Here is a 20,628-nt window from a genome sequence, read left to right as displayed (position 1 = left end):
CCCTAGGACCTACAGATAGGAAGAGAAAATCGACCCCCACAAATTATCATATTGCCTACACACTGAGTACCATAACATGAAACCTACAAACATATCCAAATGTTATAAAAAGCAAAAATTTAACACTCGTGGCTTAGGGATGAGGTCAAAAATATTCGAAGTAATTAAACATTAAATGGAGAATAAAGCTAAAACACACAAGCTTCTGTTCTATATATCATTTTCCACACTTCATAGATCCAATTTAGTATTCACAAGATTCTGTGTATATCAGAACACACACAGAATAAAACTGTTAAGATAAAACTTTTTGGACAAGGTTAATTATTCAAAGGGATGCAGTACATAAGCAATGAAAACAATTATTTAATGGTCTAAGCTAACACTGAATGTAATTATTTTTCCCTGTATGTGCATATGTGTACTTAAATTTCTATGTATATAGCAGGAATATGTTCATCACAGTCCTTATGTGGAGGTTAGAGGACAGCCTTAGTGTCAGTCCTACATTTCCATCTTCAGAAAGCCTGTCTTTGGTTGTTCACCACTGTATACAAAAGCTCAGATTTTCCTGTCTCCACTTCCCATCTCACAGTAAAGCACTGGAATTACAGATGTGTGCTCCTATAAATGGTTTACCAGGTTTTATAGAATTCAAAATCTGGTTTCAAGCACTTTCCCCACTGAGCCATCTCCCTACCCAGGATAATTATATTCAATGTATATACAATTATTCAATGTAAGCATCAATGACATTTAATACTCTTTCATTCTGATATTTTCTTGGCTTAAAGAAAATTAGTTGGGGGGGCTGGAGAGATGGCTCAGCGGTTAAGAGTATTGCCTGCTCTTCCAAAGGTCCTGAGTTCAATTCCCAGCAACCACATGGTGGCTCACAACCATCTGTAATGAGGTCTGGTGCCCTTTTCTGGCCTTCAGGCATACACACAGAAAGAATATTGTATACATAATAAAATAAATATAAAAAAAAAAGAAAATTAGTTGGATACTCACTTGTTTCACCTTCTCCTCAAAGTCAGCATCATTGTGGTCCGAAATCATCTGTGCAAGCCGAATTTGCTCTGCAGTAGCCTAGGAATTGAGATAGGATCAAGAAACTTTAATTAAGAGATAAGAAATTAACTAAGAGGGACCTAAGTAGTAAATTTTTACCCTCTAGCATCCTAGTTTCTTTTTTCTTATAATAAAATAAAATAAAAGAGCCAGACAGTGGTAGCACGCCTTTAATCCCAGAGGCAGAGGCAGTTGGATCTCTGTGAGTTTGAGGCCAGCCTGGTCTACAGATTGAATTCTAGGACAGCTAGAACTGTTAACACTGAGAAACCCTGTCTCAATTCTCCCCCGCCCTCACCAAAAAGCAGTAAACTGTAGATGTAGCTCAGCAGTAAAGCACTTGCCTAGCAAGTAGCTAGGTTCAATTGGTAGCTCTGGGTTCAATCCTTAGCAATGCAAGTTCTCCTGCAAAAAAAGGTGGTCTGTTGATTCAAGTCTGTAATCCCAGTTACTTGAGAGGTGAAGGCAAAAAAATAAGAGCTCAGGGCTGACCTGGACTATAGAATGAGTTCAAGGCCAGTCTAGACAACTTTATGAGATCCTGTCGCAAAATTTCAAACAGTAAATAAAAACAAGGCTGGGGAGATAGCCCAACGAATGAATTTCTTCACCCAGACTACTCAAAGCTGTAGGATCAATTCTCAGCACCACAAAAACTTACATAAAAAATTAAGGCAGGATAGTAGTGACATACATCTTTAATCCCAATACTTGAGAGGAAGAGGCAGGCAGACCTCTATGAGTTCAAGACCAGCCTAGTCTATGAATGAATGAGAAACCCTATTTCCAAAAACAAAAAACTGAACAAAGATCAGTGATGGTGCACACCTTTAATCCCAGCACTCAGGAAGCAGAAACAGACTGATCTGAGACTACAGCCAGCCTAGTCTACAAAGTATGTTCCAGGACAGCCAGGGATAGAGAAACCCTACCTAAAAAAATCAAAATAAATAAAGTAATGTTTAAGATACTTAAAAAGGGCAAATACAGAGTGAAGTACTATTTTATAACTCGAGAGGCAATGAACTTTAACAATGTTTCATAGTTTGAGGGGATTTCATCTTAAAATTACATTACCACTTTGAAATATCTGGACATTAATTCACATTAAAGTATTTGGGTTTCTGTTTTCTCTAAATTTATTTTTTATTTTTTTGTTTTTTAAAGACAGGGTTTCTCTGTGGAACAGCCCTAGCTGTCCTGGAATTCGCTTGGTAGTCCAGGCTAGCCTCAAACTCATTGAGATCCACCTGCCTCACCTCCCAAGTGCTGGGATTAAAAGTGTAGACCACTTGAAGTAGGGCTTCTCTGTCTAACAGTCCTAGCAGTCCTAAAATTCTTATAGACTAGGAGGGCCTCAAACTCAAGAGATCTGCCTGCCTCCATCAGTTAAAGGCTATCCAGGGCAACACAGAGAAACCCAGTCTCTGAAAAAGAAAAAAAAGAGAAAAAAATAAATAAATAAAAGTTTATTTATTTATTTAGAGAAAAGAGGGAGTAGATCGTGATGACGGCACATGTCTAAGCTGAGACACAAGAGATTCCAAGTTTGAGGTCCCTGGAATACATAGTGAGTCCCAAGACAGTCAGGGCTACATACATAGCAAGGCTGGAAGAAAGCCAGGAAACAGAAAAGGGAAAGGAGAAAAAGGAAATCAAGGAACATATGGGGAAACCTTCAATCTAGTCTTATGTATTCAATATATTTGGACAATAGCTCAATTTAAGTAATTAACTCACATTGGTACCAACACATATAACACTAATTATGGATTTTGTGATTTATAGCACATCTAAATCAAACTTAATACCCAAGGCTAATTTATTTTTCTAAGACTTACTATGGTCTATGGCAGTGGTTCTCAACCTGTGGGTCCTGCCCCTTTGGGTGTGGAATGACCCTTTCACAGTGGTTGAATACCAGGTATCTTGCATATCAGATATTTACAATTCATAACAGCAGCGAAATTAGTTATGAAATAGCAATGAAAATATTTTTATGGTTAGGTTCCCAAAACGTGGCAGCTCACAACTGTCTCTAATTCCAAGATCTGACACCCTCACAGACATACACATGCAAGCAAAATACCAATGCAAATGAAATAAAAGTAAATAAATTACTAAAAAAAAAATTCCCACTGCTCTATAGTGTCTCATTTATTAATTTAGAAGGTTCTAGTGAAAGTCCTAGCTTCTCATGGAAAAGAAAAACTCAGGTAAGGTCTCAAGACCCTAGGAGAAAATAAGAGCATAAGTCAAAATCTTTGAGGTAAAAGGTATTGGCTGGGCGGTGGTGGCACACGCCTTAAATCTCAGCACTCGGGAGGCAGAGGCAGGTGGATCTCTGTGAGTTCCAGGACAGCTAGGGCTGTTTATACAGAGAAACCCTATCTCAAAAAACCAAAAAACCAAAAGAAAAAAAAAACACAAAAAAAGAAGAAAAAATATCATGATATCACATCATTAGAAATCACAACATAGGACCAAAAAATAAGTAATGTACCACTTAATTAGCTCAGATACCAAATGAAAAACACTGTTAGACATACCTAACACAGTACTCAAAATGAAGCCCTAAGCCTCACAATATTAAGCAACTAAAAAGTAAATGTGCTATATCATAGTATGTCACTGACAGTTTTCAGGCCTGAAACTAAAAGAGCCAAGGAACAGATAACAAGATTAAAGGACCTAAATAACCACTCCAAAGTAGAGAATGCTACATTTCATGGAAACCACTATCCACTAGCTAGTATTCAGGGATTCACATCCTTGGGTTCATTACCTGTGGCCGCTGCTTGTGCTGTGTCTGGTTTTGGTTTTGAGGTTGTTCCCAGTTTCCCCGGGCTCGGTTAGTGCCCACCGACGTCATCATTTACAGTATATACAAATAACAGTATTTACAAGGAAGAATACTGAAGAAGAAAAAAGAGATCGTTAAATGTAGGTAATATTTTTTTTAATTGTTTTATCAGAACTTTACCACCAATCACTTTACTTTTCTCAAAGGAACAAACCAAGGAATTCACTTTTTTTTTCTTACCCACTCTGAAATTTCAGTTCTATTGGTGCTGAGGAATCAAAATCAGGCCTTTTTATATGCTAGGCAAGCTCTCTACCACTCAGCTACATTCTCAACTCAAGATTCCCCTTCTTGAGATACATTTTCCGTTTTAGTTTGATCTGGTCTCAAACACAATGTAGCAATACTGACCTTGAAAACCTAATCTTTCCTCTACTTCCCAAGTGCTGTAACTACAGGTGCCAACCACTAAGACATTTTATGTTGCTGTTTAAATATGGCTGTCAACCCATTTTTTTCTGTCTCAGTGATAAAACATATGCTTTGCATACATAAGGTCTGAGGTTAGAACAACAAATCCTGAATCCAAAAATGTACATAAAGCATGTGTAATGGTTGTTCGAAGACAGTCTCACTATGTAGCCTTGGCTGGCTTCAAACTCAAGGCAATCCTCCTGTCTCTGCCTCCCAAGTGCTGGCTTGTGTTACTATTTTTAAAAAGATATTAAGAACATAATTTGGTTACTGTTATCTTGCAAATTAGCAAAAACATCATCAATATTAAAAAGCTTTCCATACGTATGAAAGTAACTGAAGTGTCTTTGACAAATAAATGCCTTCCATGAGTTGGGCACAGTACATACCTGTAATCCCAGCACTTGGAAAGCTGACCGGAGGATTGCAAATTTGAGGCCAGCCTGGGCAACACAGTAAGATCCTGTCACAAAAGACAGACAGACATGAAAGGAGGAAGGGTGGCAGAAGGAGAAATGGGGCTAGGAAAGGAAGGAGGAAAAGGGAGGGAGGAAGGAAAGAAGGGGAAGCCTTCTAGGTTAGCCTATAAGTCAAAGTAATTACAATTTAAAATATTTTAGGAGCTGTGGGCATGACTCAGTTAAGGACCTAGGTTTATAACCGTTAACAGGGAGCTAGGAGAAAAACAATATACCCAGCATACATTAAAAACTATAGCCTTACCTGCCCTACAACTGTTGTTTGTGACTTCTACTACTTGGGAAAAGTCAAATTCATAACTAGCCTTTTCTTTCCAGTTTCAGCTCTTCATGACTCTACTAGGGCACGTGTTAGTCCTAATGACTACCCAGAATCCATTTCCTAGATAATTCCAACACATGCCTTTGCAGCTGCTTCAGTTGGTCTCCCGTACACTTTCAAGTAAACAGAATGGCAATTACTCTCCACCACTCACCTTAATACAAAGAGAATCCCAAATCTGCCCCCAATCAAATGCACCTATCACCAAGTTTTATTAGGAAGGCCTTCTAGGAAATGACTTTAAGTTTGAGTTACTATTTGCAGAATGAGCTCACTCTTTAAAGAAGCATAGAACACAAGAACCTTCACAAAACTAGACATAAGTTCCTGTCTTTTCTATCAAGTTAAGTGTTCTACTAAATTCATGTTCCCTTTCTTCACATAGTTTTATAATGTAATATCAGCAGCTGCTTTGAGTAAACAAAGAAAACATTCATCACCGTGACAGAGGGCTCAAAATCAGGTTACTTTTCATTGTTTTATTCCTTTCGAAAGGAGACAAGTTTATACTTTCCTGCTCTACATTTTTTTCACTAGCGAAAACACTATACAGGATAATTCCAGGCTGCCTAGATGACACTAGATTTTGAAGTCATGAAAGTTCTAAAGAAATATGCAAAGACTAGCTATTAGGAACATGAACTTCACTTATTTCTTGGATAACACAGAGAAAGAGGACTTTCCTGAGGATAAATCCTTCACCAAGTAGTGTCAATAGGTTGCACAGATCTTTGTTCTTCATGTGATCAAGAACAAAGACTTCTACTACATTCCTTATCATCAACATAGGACTTTTTAATTATTATGTTTTAAAATTGGCTGTAAGATAACCCCAACCTACTCCTGTAACTTAAAAATGCTGAATGATTTCTACTCCATGTATAATATCAATTTTTGAGAATTACACCATAAATACAAGCTGTAAGACTAGCTGTATAAACCACTGCACATTACAAGCTAGATGCAAATATATTACAAAGTCATACTAAAAAATATATAACTAATCAGGAAAAAAAATCCTTATCATTCTTGCTTTTAATTTTCATTTCCCTCTTTGGTAATACACCGAAATGTAAAACTAAGAAGATTTTACCTCCTTGTTAGTAACAATGAGCAACAGGTCAAATCATCTGGGCAGACCACTTAGGGGCACAGAATTAGTAGCTTTTTAATAGCAAACAAAGACAAATACCCAGAGTTATACAGTGGGAGTGAGTGACCATGTTTGTTAACTCCTAAAAAAAAAAAAAAAAGGACTTAAGGGAAAAAGGATGAGAAATAAGTATTGGAAACCAAGAGAACGCTACAGGAACAAGTACAGGGTTCAACAAAGAAATGTCCTTGACTACATTTTGAAAGCCAGCTACTTGAAAAAATAGCCAGAGAAATTTTACTGAAAAAAATAAATAATAAGTATTTATTGAGTATCTACTATGTGTCCAATACTTCAAGAAATACAAAAGCATTGTGACTTAGTTGCTGCTCTCAGGGAGCTTACAATCTAATTTGAGAAACAATTCAGACATTCTAAAGTTGGACTAGGATGGGTTAGGCTTACCACCTCTAACAGAGCAACTAATCCCTAGATGCTTAGTTGCAAAGACTTGTGTCCCATTCCCCAACCACCTTCACTCTAATAAAGAGCCTTCGGGAGTTAGAACACTTGGGGGCGGGGAGCAGTACATTTCGCCCTTCTTCACTATTTTACACGACAGCGGTGTCTCCCATTCACAACAGAAACAATCATTGGGGTAATCTAATAATTAAAGACAACGGTGTAGGACCACAACACAGTTTTATCAACAGATACACATCCAAAATGTTTTAATCTCTAGTAACGCTGGTTGTCAAACTGACCCACATCCCCTCCCACCAATCACATCAGATATCCCCAACGCAGAATATGGGAGGTGGAGACAAAAAGGGATTTCTCCAATTAATAATCACAGAGAGTCAAAGGCAAAAAGACAAAAAACGTTAACAACAAAATCGCCTTTTACTGTGGCGTCTTTCCACAACAACCTACACCAGAGGTGGCTAAATTTTAAGAATCGTGGAAAAGCAGTCTCGTTTGTGACATCACTTTGCACAGCAATTTAGGGGCTGTCCACCAGGTGAAGGGTCTCAAGAAATCTGGAATTCCATTCCCATTATGAGAAGGATGAACAAATGCCCAGTGAATTAGTGACGTCCCTCTGGAGGAATACAACCCATGGGGGCCTCCATATCCAGCTTCCCAAATAATATAATGGCTTGGGTACCCAAAACTACACTAAAGACAACAGGGAGCTAAAGACAGCCGCAAAACATATATTCCATGATGAGGGTCGGTAAGAAAGAAGGCAGGGGAGGAAGAGGAGCTGACAAAGAGGCTGGAAACGAACAGGACAGAAGCCCACGCGCGGAGGATGGGAGCCTCACCCCTCTCCGCGCCACATCAAGAGCCCATGGGGCCATTCGCCTCTCTACCTCCCACCCGGAACAAATTAATCCTCCGCACTCCAAACTGAGGGCCACATGGGGGAGTTTAGGGCAGCTCCACCCCATCGCCCCCCCCCCGCGCCCCCAGACCAGGCCGGATCCGGATCAGAGGCCCGTAGAGAACTGGGAAGGGAGGAGGCTTTCTCCGCAGACACTGGCTCCAGTAGAGAACCCTACCTCAAGCTGGGCCCGGGCCTCGCTCGCCCGCGCTCTTTCTCGCTCTCCCCCTTCAGGCTCTAGCCGCATGCCCCCCCCCCTCCGGCTGCCCCAAGCCCCGCCCCGGCCACGCTCCCAAATCGAGGCCCCGGCTCTGGCGCGGCCCAGTAGGCCGCGAACCCAACTATAAACAAAACCTCCGGCGGCCGACACGGGGGGTGGGGGGGAGGCTGGACGCCCGGGTTCGCAAAACTAGAAGGGTGTACAGCGGGGAGACACACGGCGTGGGGGGGCCTACCGCGGGAGGGGGACGGAGGGGACAGGGCAGAGGAAGGGAGGGGAGAAGGGGATCGCGGATTTAAAGGGGCCGCGGACAATACCCGGCCCCGCCGCGTTGCCGCTGCCGCCGCCGCCGCCGCCAACGCCGCTGCGCTCCCAACTTTACCTCAGTCTCCTCCACACTGACACCCCGGGCCGCGCCGCCCCTGTCACGTGATCGAAGATTCCCTCCTCCCCACCCCCTCCCTCCTTTTCCCTCTCGCGCTCGCTCTCGCGCCTTCCCCCTCCCACTTGCCTTCCTGCGTCCCTCAGCACGTGACGCGAAAGGACCGTGCACGTCAGCGTGCGCGCGCCGCCACGCCACGAAACACAGCTCCGGAGTTCCGCGCGCCCGGCCCGCCCCCGCCCCCGCCCCGTACGGCTCCTCCTGCATCACGTGACTCCCGGACGGCCTCGGCTTCCTCTTACTGGCGTAATTCCGCGTCTCTCCACCCGGCACTCCCAGGTTTCCTTGCGGCCGGGGGTCACGTTACGGGGGTGGAGCGGAAAGGCGTTGTGCTTAACTAGCGCCCCCATCCACCATGTTTTCTGACCGTTTCTAGTTTGATTTGTCCCCAAAACCAAATGGAAATGGCCGGGAACTCCAAGGATCATAGGCGCCCTGGCTTCCGCTGAGGCTGGGCTAACGCGCTAGCGCGACGGGAATATCCTAGCAGGTCTTCGCGGAGAGAGACGATGGCGTCTAGCAGTAACTGGCTGTCCGGAGTGAATGTTGTGCTTGTGATGGCATACGGGAGCCTGGTGAGGAGGTCCCCATTCCATTCCTGCTGTGGCGTCTGTCCCAGCCGAGACCCTCGTGAGCTGTTCTTTGGTTCCGTTCCTCAGCCACTTGCTTTGTATTTAGGGTTTTGCGTGGTATCCTTAGAATGCCCGCCCCTGACTGAAAACCCTCCCTCTTAAATTCTAGGGCCAGATATCACGCCTCCCTGCTGTTAGCCTTACACCCACCCTATCCTCAGCGACCTGGCTTTGCCCTAAGTTTTATCCCACAGCATTCTGCTCAGAGAGCCTGAGCCCAGGCATTTAGAATGTTTTTTCACTTGATTATTGTTATTATTAAAGATGATTCTAATCTTTTTGGGCAGGTTTTTGTATTGCTGTTTATTTTTGTGAAGAGACAAATCATGCGCTTTGCAATGAAATCTAGAAGGGGACCTCATGTCCCTGTGGGACACAATGCTCCCAAGGTAGGTCCTTAGGGCACAAGGTAAACATGATTCTTTTGCTATTTAGGCACAAGGAGACTTGCTCTGATTTTAAAAGATGACCTAATTCATATATTTTTTATGTCCAATTCATTTTCCCCTTCACAAACTAAGCAAAACTTCCTGCGGGCTTGGTCCCCTTGCTCACTGCTGCTGCACATGTGTTTAAGAGTTAAGCCAATTCAACTGTAAAATGTATCTCATGCCCATCTTAAGTTACCAAGCGTGATGTTGGGAATGGTTACAGTTCACTCCAGCTGTAGAATCGTTGTTGCCTTTGCAGAATTTTAAAGATGCCCATTGTGCTTGTCTAGAACACATAAGTCTTTGAGTTTGATCCCTGACACTAGAAAAAGGAAGAGGGAAAACATTAATAACCCCCATCTCCTCTGAAATCTTTTTATTGGTGGTTGGTGGATCTCCTGTATATTGGTCTAGAGCTGGTTATCTAAGTAAACATGACATTGATCCTCCTGCTTTCAGCCACCAAGTGCAGATATTATATAGGTAGCCACCACCACTCCTGGTTTAGGTGGTCTTGAAGGCTGAACCCTGGTGCATGATTGACAAGCACCCTCTACCAACTGAGATAACATCCCCAGCTCTAAACTAGAATGCCTGGTATCCCATTGCCATCCTCATATTTTTCAGTCTTAAACTTTGTAGTAAAAAACAACTGACTTTACCAACTTCCTTTTCTGATTCTCCCCAATACCAGCATCAAGCTCTACTTACTGAATTTCATAACTTTGCACACACTGTCACTAACCTGAAATGGTCTTCACTTGGCTGCCCATTCATTCCTTTGTGGTTATTTTTAGGCTAGGGTCTCTTGTAGGCCAAACTGACCTCCAGAACTCACTATGTAGTCAAAGTTGCCTTGAAGTCCTGAGTGCTAGATTTACAGGTATGCATGACACACTACCCAACTCCTTAGTTTAGATCTCAGTTTAAAAGTTATTTACTCAAGAGAAGATGCATATTACATATTTTTTATTTTGTTTTTGTTTTTCTGAGCCCTAGCTATCCTGGAACTTGCTTTATATAGAGCAGACCACCTCTACCTCCCAAAGTGCTGAGTTTAAAGTCCTGAAACACCACAACCAACACATTACATATTTTAATGCAAGCTTCTTTGTATTCTTATGGTACTTCGAATTTTTTATAACAGTTTGCCCTTTATGTTGGTTAAAACGTGCTTTCTTTGTTAATATAAATCTCAAGATTTCTGACACATTGGAGGTGTATCTCAATCACACTATGTTCTATACATAGGAGGTAGTCAATAATAATAGTAGAACTAATATTAACACGTGATTCCTTTATTCCTAGAGTGTGTTCATTCCTTAATGATATTGTTTCCCATGTGTTTATTCTGGCACAGTGGAAAGTCTGAAGGAAGATGCAGTGAACTGGAATGTCAACAATATTCTTTCCACTTGGCCATATGAAAGAACACAGGGGTTGGTTTCTAGCACATGATGGCCAGTTAGAATTTAGCTATTTAGTAATCTCTATACTATGTGATGTCAAAATTCCTTTAACTTATACATGTATGTATAGGTACATATAGAGAGAGAGAATAAAAAAGAAAATCTAAATTTTTTTTAATATTTATTTATTATGTATACAATATTCTGTCTGCATGTATGTCTGCAGGCCAGAAGAGGGCACCAGACCTCACTACAGATGGTTGTGAGCCACCATGTGGTTGCTGGGAATTGAACTCAAGACCTTTGGAAGAGCAGGCAATGTAACCGCTGAGCCATCTCTCCAGCCCGAAAATCTAAATTTTTACTAATTTAATAAATTTACTAAATTTTTATCTATTAATAAAATCACTTGGGGGAAATGGTTGAGCATGATGTAATAAGAATGTACATATATGCCCTGTAGCGATGGCGCACACCTTTAATCCCAGCACTCGGGAGGCAGAGGCTGGGGGATCTCTGAGTTCGAGACCAACCTGGTCTACAAGAGCTAGTTCCAGGACAGGCTCTAAAGCTACAGAGAAACCTATCTCAGAAAAAAAAAAATACAGAATGTACATATAGCTGTCTAATCCTTGGCTCAAGATTCTGTCCTGGACTAGAACAAATTTATTTCTTTGGACTCTGGCATCCCCTAAGGTTAGATGGGTTCAAAACTGATAATGGTGGTTACTTCTGAATGTATGAGGACTGCCACATTAAGTAATTTTTAGTACTTTTTTTTTCCTTTTTCATGACAAGGTCTTATGCTGTAGCCTAGATTGGAACTGGACCTAGGCCACGCTGACCTTGAACTTGGAGCAGCCTTCCCGCTTTAGCTCTCAAAGTTTTTCTGGCACACCATGTGGGATAAAGTTCTTTACAACAAGATTCTTCTTAGTCTGACTTAAAATCAGAAATCATGTTGGTGTTCAGCCTGAAGAAATTCTGACAAGTTAAAAAAGGTCTGGCTTAGGGGCCGATGAGTTTTGGCCCAACACATATGTTAGAAACCAGGGGTCCCTGTGCCCTTGTAACCCCAGCTCTGAAGGTGGCAGAAACTAAAGGATTGCTGGGGCTAGCTGACTTTCCACCTCCGTGAGAAAACCCAAGCCCTTGGACTGGGAGAATGATAGAGGAGGACACGATGCTTGCATGCATGACCATTCAGGTACATGTACAACTCACACACACACACACACACAAGTCTTCAAAAGAGAAGAGCTAGGTAAGGTGGCACGTTCCTTTAATCCCAGAACTCCAGAGGCAGATGATTCTTTGTGAATTTGAGGTCAACCTGGTCTACATAATGGGCTTCAGCGCAACCTAGCTACATAGACCATATCTCAAAAATCAAGAGATTGAGATTTGCTTGGAGATGTATGTTAGAGAATCCCAAACTATTCTTAGATTTCTTTGTTTCATCTTAGTTTACATGTTCTGGACCTGTTAGGGAGTGGAATACAAGGTAATGATGCTGTCTTGTTTCCTCTGAATGCACAGGACTTAAAAGAGGAGATCGATATTCGACTATCCAGGGTTCAGGACATCAAGTATGAACCCCAGCTCCTTGCAGATGATGATACAAGACTACTGCAGCTGGAATCCCAGGGGAATCAAAGTACGTGACAAGCTCCTGGTGGGTTTTCAGCGCGGAGACATCCACAGCTTTAGACCCTCTACTGTGAGAGCCCTCAGCACCTCAGTTATCGAATATGTGCCAGATACAAGGAGGCAGTTTGCTAATTTACTATAATCTGGGGTGTTTTGAGAGTAATAGCTGAGACTGGTCTTTTTTTTTTATTTTCAGCAGGTTGCTACAACTATCTGTACAGGATGAAAGCTCTAGATGCCATCCGTGCCTCTGGTAAGCTGGCTGATAAGGTATACTCTAGAATCTAAACCTAGGGAACAGAGTAATGAGCCACCTTGTTAAGATGGCTCTAGATGCCATCCGTGCCTCTGGTAAGCTGGCTGATAAGGTATACTCTAGAATCTAAACCTAGGGAACAGTAATGAGCCACCTTGTTAAGATGTGTCCTTTTGCACATTTTAGCTAGAAGGAATTTGCTAGAGTTTTGATAATACTAGATTAAAAGAAATGAGCGTATATATCCAGGAGTGGTGGTGCACACCTTTAATCTCATAACTCAGGAGACAGAGACAAGCGGAGCTCTGGGAGTTAAAGTCTAGCCTGGTCTACAACAGTGTTCCAGGACATCCAGGGATAGCTACAAAGAGAGACACTGTTTCAAAAGACATAAATTACCTTGTATAGTTAATTATTGGTTTTTCGAGACAGGGTTTCTCTTAGTGGCCCTGGCTGACCTGGAACTCATTCTGTAGACCAGGCTGGCCTCAAGCTCAGAGATCCACCTACCTCTGTCTCCCAGGTGCTGGCATGAAAGGGGCATGCCGCCACCACCCAGTGGTAAATTATTTCTTCTCCCAAGAGTCTGACTTATTTTGGTTTGGGTTTTTGGTTAATTTTTTAAGTTGGAGATAGGTGCAAACTTGCTGTGTTTCCAAGCATGACCTTGAGCTTCTGAGCATCCTGCTTCTACCTCCCAGTGCTAGATTGTGGGCATTTTGCTACCACAGCCAGTTTATTTGTTGCTAAGTACCAAACCCAGAGCTTCTGGTACTCTAAGCAAACAACTGAACTACATCCCTGGATCAGTTTATGGTTTCTTTCTTTCGTTTTAGTTTTTGTTTGTTTGGGGGAACTGTTGGTTTGTTTGGATTTTTAAGACAGGATCTCAATATCAGCCCTGGCAGGCCTCCAACTCACAGAACTTCCCCCCTACCTCTGTCTCCCCAGAACTGGAAAAGGGCATACACACCTCACTCTGCCCTTAATTACTATTTTTATGCTGTATGTATTATGTGCCTGCATGAGTTTATATGTACTGTGTGTGTGCAGGGAGACAAAAGACGGTATCAGATCTCCTGAAACTAGAATTATGGGTGGTTGTAAGCCTCTAAACCCAGGTCTACTACAGTCCTAGTCAGGCTGTTAACTTCTGAACCATCATCTCTCTAACCCCGGTGTATGGTTGTGGGTTTGAGGTTTGTTTGTGTCTGTTTGAGACAGGTTGTAGCACCCTCCTGCCTTAGCCTCCCAAATGCTGGGGTTATTGGTGTGTGTCGTATACTACACCTAGCACTTACGCGTTTCAGTTTTTTTACTGAGACCTCAAGTTTCACAAATTGAATGATGATGATTGTTTTCTCACAAAAGAATGATAGCATCGCCGGGCGCTGGTGGCGGTGGCGCACGCCTTTAATCTCAGCACTCAGAAGGCAGAGGCAGGTGGATCCCTGTGAGTACCAGGCCAGCCTGGTCTACAGAGCTAGTTCCAGGACAGGCTCCAAAGCTACAGAGAAACCCGGTCTCGAAAAACACAAACAAACAAATAAAAAAAAGAATGATAGCATCTGCTTTTTCACTAAGTCCACGAGAGATGGTTGGGTTTTTTCACGTTATGTGACTACTTGCACGGTCTTATCTTCAAGTTTATATCTTATATCTTAAAGCCAGATGGCCAAGTAGAACAGTATAAAAGGATGTTAATGCATAGAGCTTAGAATTGTGTAGCCACCACCCAAATGACCACTTGAATGTAGCTGTATTCCTCAGATCTTAATTCTGTTAGAAACTTTTTTCAACTCAATCATGTCATTAGATGTTCTCTTTTTATTAGTGTATATTAACTTTGCAAGATGGAAGGTTTCATGATGGGGCTGGAGAGATGGCTCAGAAATTAAGAGCACTGATAGTTCTTTCAGAGGTCCTGAGTTCAATTCCCAACAACCACATGGTAGTTCACAACCATCTGTAATAAAACCTGGTGCCCTCTTCTGGCCTGCAGCATACCTGCAGATAGAACACTGTATACAAAATAAATAAATAATTTTTTAAAAAAAAAAAAAGGTTTCATGATGATAAATTGAAGATATTTTTGTTTTTCAATTTTGTGGGGTGGTTTTAGGGATTTTGGGGGGGTTGGTTTTTAATTCAGTTAGTTGGGGATTTTGGTTGTTGTTCTCGTTTTTCTTTTTCTTTCAAGACAGGGTTTCTCTGTGTAGCTTTGGAGTCTGTCCTGAACTCACCCTGTAGACCAGGCTGGCCTCGGACTCAGAGATCCACCTGCCTCTGCCTCCCAAGTGCTGGGATTAAAGGCATGTGCCTCCACCGCCCAGCTGTTTTTTGATTTTTGAGACAGGGTTTCTCTATAGCTCTGAGTGTCCTGGAACTTGAACCAAGCAGGCTTTGAACTTAGATATGTCTGCCTCTGCCTCCAGAGTGCCAGGATTAAAGGTGTGCGCCTTCACACCAGACTTAATAAAAGTTATTTCTAAGTTTGAAAAAATTAACTAGAAAAAGACAGGGAAAAGAGATATCCTAATGCTGTTGTCTTCTCAGAGATTCCATTTCATGCTGAAGGCCGGCACCCCTGTTCTTTAATGGGTAAGAATTTCCGCTCCTACTTGCTCGATCTGCGAAACACTAGCACTCCTTTCAAGGGTGTCCGCAAGGCTCTTATTGATACCCTCCTGGATGGATATGAGACCGCCCGCTATGGGACGGGGGTAAGTTAGACAGTTTTTCCTTTAGAGAACTAAAGGATGGAATGCTCCAGACAGAGACTGATTTTTCCTTTCTCTTTCCTAAGGTCTTTGGCCAGAGTGAATATTTGCGGTATCAGGAGGCCTTGAGTGAGCTAGCCACTGTGTGAGTAGTACAGTGGGGCATGTCATGTTTTGTGTTTTGTTTTTTGTATAACCCACTAAAATGTCAAAATGATCTGATGATGGTGGTGCAGGCCTTTAACACCTGCACTTAGCAAATCTCTGTAGGCTACATAGAAAGAAACCTGGTCTGCATAGCTAATTTCCTGACACCCAGGGCTACATAGAGGAAACTCATTCACAAAAACAAAAGGTCTGGAGAGATGACTCAGAGGTTAAGACCACTAGCTGCAGATGACCAGGGTTCAATCCCCAGCATCCACGTGGTCCCTCACAACCATTTGCAACTTCTGTTCCAGTGGGATCTGATGCTCTCTTCTGGACTCCATAGGAACCTGGCATTTATGTAGTGCACAGACTCACACAAAACACAAAACATCCACACACTCAATAAAAATAAACATCTTTTTAAGAAAATAAATGGTATAGCTAGTAAAGGAATGAAGATTTTCAGCACTTAAATATTCCTTCTGTTCTAGAGTTCTCTCTTTGTGCCTTGGTCCAATAAAAGCAAGAATTAAATTCCACCGATTTTTTTTTTTTTTTTTTTTTTTTTACCATGTAAAGCAGGTGATCCTGTCTTTCAAGAAAGTACATCAATAGAGAAACCCACTTTTGAGCATTTATTTGTAGAAGAATCTGACTGGTGAATGTTTTAAAATAGTTTTATTTTGCCTCTTAGGCAAGTTGTAATGACTATGCATATTAAAAAAGGAAAGCCAATCTACAGTTAGTTATGGGGAGGAGGGGACTAGAATTCAGTTGCTGGGTTCAGTCCCTAGTACTGCATAAAACTGGCCACATAAAGCTGGCAACAATGGTATACACTTGAAAACCTTGCACTGAAGGTGGAGATGTGAAGACTAGAAGTTCCTAGTAGTGTGTAGTTATTAGTAGTTCAAGGCCACCTGGTGATGATGTGAGACTTTATTCCAACATCAAAAACCAACAAGACTGGAGAGATGACTTTGCTGTTAAGAGCACTTATTGCTGTTGGGAGACCAGCATCCACATGGTGGCTCACAGCCATCTATAACTCAAATTTTATCTGATGCCTTCTGATAGGCATGCACGTAGTACACAAGGTATACATGCAAGCAAAACATTCATACACATAAAACAGTTTTTTTGTTTGTTTTGTTTTTCAAGACAGGGTTTCTCTGTGTAATGGCCCTGGCTGTCCTGGAACTTGCTCTGTAGACCAGGCTAGCCTTGAACTCACAGAGATCAGCCTGTCTCTGACTTCTGAGTGCTGGGATTAAAGGCATGTGCCACCGTCGCCCAGCCAAATTTTTGAAAATATTTAAGCTAACAGCCATAAAAATAATACATGTTTTCTACTGTGTTCTTTTGTGTAGAGCAGTAATGAAAACAACCACATCTTACTTTTCTGTTGCTGTGATCACTATGAGCAGAGTTTCAGAATCCATGACCATCATGGGGGTTATCATGGCAGCATACAGGCCAGCACCGCACTAGAGCAGTACTGTAGAGCTCACATCCTGATGCACAGGTACAAGGCAGAGAGAGACTGGGAATGGTATAAATCTTTTGAAACTTCAAAGCCCACCCCAGTGTCATACTACATCTAACAAGGCCACACTTTCTAATTCCCCAAAACAGTCCACCAATTGGGGACCTAAGTATTTAAGCCTATGGGGCCATTCTCATTCATACCAAAATAACATTCAAAACTAGAAAAGAAGGCTGGAGAGATGGCTCAGCAGTTAAGAGCATTGCCTGCTCTTCCAAAGGTCCTGAGTTCAATTCCCAGCAACCGCATGGTGGCTCACAACCATCAGTAATGAAATCTGGTGCCCTCTTCTGGCCTGCAGACATACATGCAGAGAGAATACTCAGAATACTGTATACGTAATAAATATATCTTTAAAAAAAAAACTAGAAAAGAGCATTTGGTTTAGGCAAGGGGTCTGGAGAGATGACTCAGCGTTTATAAGTGCTTGCTACTCTTCTAGAGGCCCAGAGTTTAGTTTTCAGCATCCATGTTAGACAGTCATAACTCTCTGTAACTTAAGCTCCAGAGGATCCAACACCTATTCTGGCCTCCAAGGTTACCTGCCCACAGGTAGCCTATATTCACACAGACATACACACATAAAGCAAAATTTAAAATAAACCTTTGGAGCTGGAGAGATGCTTAGCGATAAAGAGAACTTCTCTTCTGGAGTGCCTGGGTTGTTTCCTATCACTCACATTGGGTGGCTCACAGTGGCCAGTCTAGGGGATATGATGCCAACTTCTGATGTCTTTGGGCTCCTGCACATGTGTGGTGCACATACGCCCATAGGCACATACACACAAATAAAAAATCTTAAAAGAAGCTAGGAAGGAAACCTAAAATTTCACTTGAGCCGGGCAAGGTGGTATATGCTGTAATCCCAGGAGGCAGAGGCAGGCAGATCTGTTAGTTTGAGCTAGCCTGATCTACAGAGTAAATTTTTGGAATAGCCAAAGCTACACAGAGAAACTTTATCTCAAAAAAAAAAAAAAGAAAGAAAGAAAGAAAAAAAAGAAAAAGATCACTTGAAAGATAAATGCTGGTTTCACTTACATGGTCTAAGTAGTCAGACTCAGGATGTAGAATGGTAGTTGCTAGGACCTGGGAAGATAAGAAGCATTATTTAATCAACATAAACATTAGTTAAGAGAAATGCAAAGCATTTTGAAGGTTGGCAGTACAATATTGTGATTGTACTTAACAGTATCAAAGCTTATAGTTTAAAATAGTCAAGCTATTTTTCCAGCCAGTCGTGGTGGAGCACATATTTAATCCCAGCACTCAGGAGGCAGGCAGACCTGTGAATTCAAGGCCAGCTTGGTCTACAGAATGAGTTCCCAAACAGCCAGGGCTACATAGAGAAACCCTGTATGGGAAACACGTTTCCTGTGTATTTCATTAGATATTTTGTTGTTGAAGCTGGGTGTGATGGCCTACTTTCCTGTAAGGCCCACCTAGCCTGCATAATAATAAGACCCTTTCTGTCCCCTCTTCCTCCACACACATCAAAAAAGATTATAATGGAAAGCCGGGCGGTGATGGCACATTCCTTTAATCCCAGCACTCTGGAGGCAAAGGCAGGTGGATCTCTGTGAGTTCGAGACCAGCCTGGGCCACAAGAGCTAGTTCCAGGACAGACTCCAAAGCCACAGAAAAACCTGTCTCGAAAAACAAAAACAAAGATTATAATGGAAATAAGGACTTAAAATTTGTTTTTCCTGTCATACCTAAATCATCAAATGACTTTAGTGTAATGAGTTGTTTGGGGTTTTGTTGTTGTTTTTGTTTGTTTGGCGGTGGAGGTGGGTCATGGGGGGGTATAACAGACAGACAAACTTATCACTTAGACCAGACTGACCTTGAATTTACAATAATCCTGCCTCTTGGAATTGCAAGTGTATGCCTCCATGCCTGGTTTAGTAACTGGTAAAATACATCAGAGACCATTGTAGCTGCATTTTGTGGGTGAAATAATTTCTGTATTGTATTCTGTTTTTTTGTTTGTTTTTAAATATTAGTTTTATTAGTTTTAGTTATGTATACTGGCCTAGAGCTAGAGTTATAGGCACCTGACATGGTTGCCAGGAATTGAACTCTGGTTCTCTGGAAGAGCAGTATATGCTCTTAACCACTGAGTCATCTCTCCAGCCTTTTCTGCTAGCTCTCATTCTGTCCGTGTCTTCTGTGTGTTCTTCAGGGTCAAAGCACGAATTGGTAGCTCTCAGAAACAACACCAGTCGGCAGCCAAAGACCTAACTCAGTCACCCGAAATGTCGCCAACAACCATCCAGGTCACATACCTTCCCTCCAGTCAGAAGAGCAAACGTCCTAAGCACTTCCTGGAACTGAAGAGCTTTAAGGACAACTATAACACGCTGGAGAGTACTCTATGATGGAGCTGCAGACGCCGCCTGTGCAGCCTTCACGCCGTCTGGCTCAGCAGGCCCAGACTTACTTTGCCAGCCAAAGCTTCTGTTGAGGCCAGAGTTCCTTCAGAACTGTGGCTGAAGGGTCATTCCCCAGTCGTTTCTTAGGGGCATTGTCAAATACTGGCTAAGACCTCATTATCTCCCAAAAGCACTTTTTCTGGATTTGAATTCAGATGTCATTAATGTTTCTGTCAAAGCTTCCTTGAAAATTGCCACTTGGTTTTGTTGTTGTTGTTGTTGTTTTTAAAGATTTATTTATTTATTGTGTATACAGTGTTCAGCCTCCTTGTATGCCTGCAGGCCAGAAGAGGGCACCAGATCTCATTACAGATGGTTGTGAGCCACCATGTGGTTGCTGGGAATTGAACTCAGGACCTCCGGAGAAGATCAGGCAGTGCTCTTAACCTCTGAACCATCTCTCCAGCCCCTCCACTTGTTTTTTGGCTATAATTCACCTACCCTGTTCAATGCTGTTTAGTCCCAAAGGTGTAAACTGAAGCGAGATGTCTTCTATGTCAAGCCTATTGTACTCAGTTGAATAGAAATATTTGGGTTTAGAGCATCTCAGATTTGATTGGTAGAAGTCAGGCAGGACCTCATGAGAAAAAGGGAATGAGAAAGTGGGTAGAATGTCCTCTGAAATTTTGGTGCTCCATTTAAACAGGTGTATTAAGACATGAACATGACTTTCCTGGAGTGGAGGGATCTGTCCTGCTGTCACCTAATACTGTTATGATGAATAAATAGGAATGTTCTGGTACTTGGAATAACCAAGTTGGATAGATGTGAAGTGGTTTCCTCTAATGTCAGTGTATTAGTCTCAGTTCACAAATTAATAAAATTAACTACTAAACATGATTTATTATTATTACTATTATTATTATTCTATTGGTGTGTTTCTCCGTTTTTGTTTTTTATTTTGTATTTTGAGACAGGGTTTCTCTACCTTTTGAGCCTGTCCTGGAACTAGCTCTTGTGGACCAGGCTGACCTCGAACTCAGAGATCCACCTGCCTCTGCCTCCTGCGTGCTGGGATTAAAGGCATGTGCCACCACCGCCTGGCTGGAGTGTTTCTCTGTGTAGAGATTGGCTGTCCTGGAACGTGCTTTGTAGACCAGGCTGGCTT

At 42.1% G+C, this 20,628-nt stretch overlaps 2 protein-coding genes across 34 annotated transcripts in view; one reads left to right on the top strand and one right to left on the bottom strand.

Annotated features, from left to right (window-relative positions):
- Ubap2l (ubiquitin associated protein 2 like) overlaps positions 1–8,374 on the bottom strand; it is a 56,868-nt gene extending 48,494 nt beyond the window's left edge. For 27 of the 29 annotated variants that reach the window (XM_048455800.2, XM_048455837.2, XM_085678197.1 and 24 more), the window contains exons 1-3: positions 8,235–8,374; positions 3,860–3,989; positions 1,015–1,092 (exon numbers count right to left, since the gene is read on the bottom strand). In XM_048455800.2, coding sequence (XP_048311757.1) covers positions 1,015–1,092; positions 3,860–3,949 — 168 coding nt within the window. In that variant the 5' untranslated portion in view covers positions 3,950–3,989; positions 8,235–8,374. Of the gene's footprint in view, positions 1–1,014; positions 1,093–3,859; positions 3,990–7,810; positions 7,835–8,169 lie in introns of those variants that run through there. The other 2 variants (XM_048455756.3, XM_085678196.2) reach the window with 2 other exon arrangements.
- A 196-nt stretch (positions 8,375–8,570) lies between these two features.
- On the top strand, positions 8,571–20,360 carry Ltap1 (lipid transport auxiliary protein 1). 5 transcript variants are annotated; one of them, XM_048455977.3, is made up of 7 exons: positions 8,573–8,869; positions 9,214–9,315; positions 12,306–12,423; positions 12,616–12,669; positions 15,229–15,395; positions 15,479–15,537; positions 19,271–20,360. In XM_048455977.3, exons 1-7 carry the CDS (start codon positions 8,804–8,806, stop codon positions 19,464–19,466), a joined length of 762 nt encoding a protein of 253 aa, XP_048311934.1. In that variant the 5' UTR covers positions 8,573–8,803; the 3' UTR covers positions 19,467–20,360. The 5 variants fall into 5 exon arrangements, with proteins under 5 accessions (XP_048311946.1, XP_048311934.1, XP_048311939.1 ...); XM_048455974.3 differs by having other exon boundaries at positions 8,574–8,869; positions 12,613–12,669; XM_048455989.3 differs by lacking the exon at positions 9,214–9,315 and having other exon boundaries at positions 8,571–8,869.
- The last annotated feature ends 268 nt before the right edge of the window (positions 20,361–20,628 follow it).

This window comes from Myodes glareolus, chromosome 17 (assembly GCF_982192425.1).
Source record: "Myodes glareolus chromosome 17, mMyoGla1.1, whole genome shotgun sequence".
In the NCBI taxonomy this organism is placed as follows: Eukaryota; Metazoa; Chordata; class Mammalia; order Rodentia; family Cricetidae; genus Myodes; species Myodes glareolus.
This window is presented reverse-complemented; position numbering and strand designations above follow the sequence as displayed.

What these genes read in the sequence shown, in the direction of transcription:
- Ltap1 (XM_048455974.3), top strand. Translation starts at nt 8,804, where the DNA reads ATGGCGTCTAGCAGTAACTGGCTGTCCGGAGTGAATGTTGTGCTTGTG. An exon ending in CCGCCCGCTATGGGACGGGG is followed by an intron (nt 15,396 to 15,478) that starts GTAAGTTAGACA and finishes CTCTTTCCTAAG; the next exon opens with GTCTTTGGCCAGAGTGAATA. An exon ending in TTGAGTGAGCTAGCCACTGT is followed by an intron (nt 15,538 to 19,270) that starts GTGAGTAGTACA and finishes TGTGTTCTTCAG; the next exon opens with GGTCAAAGCACGAATTGGTA.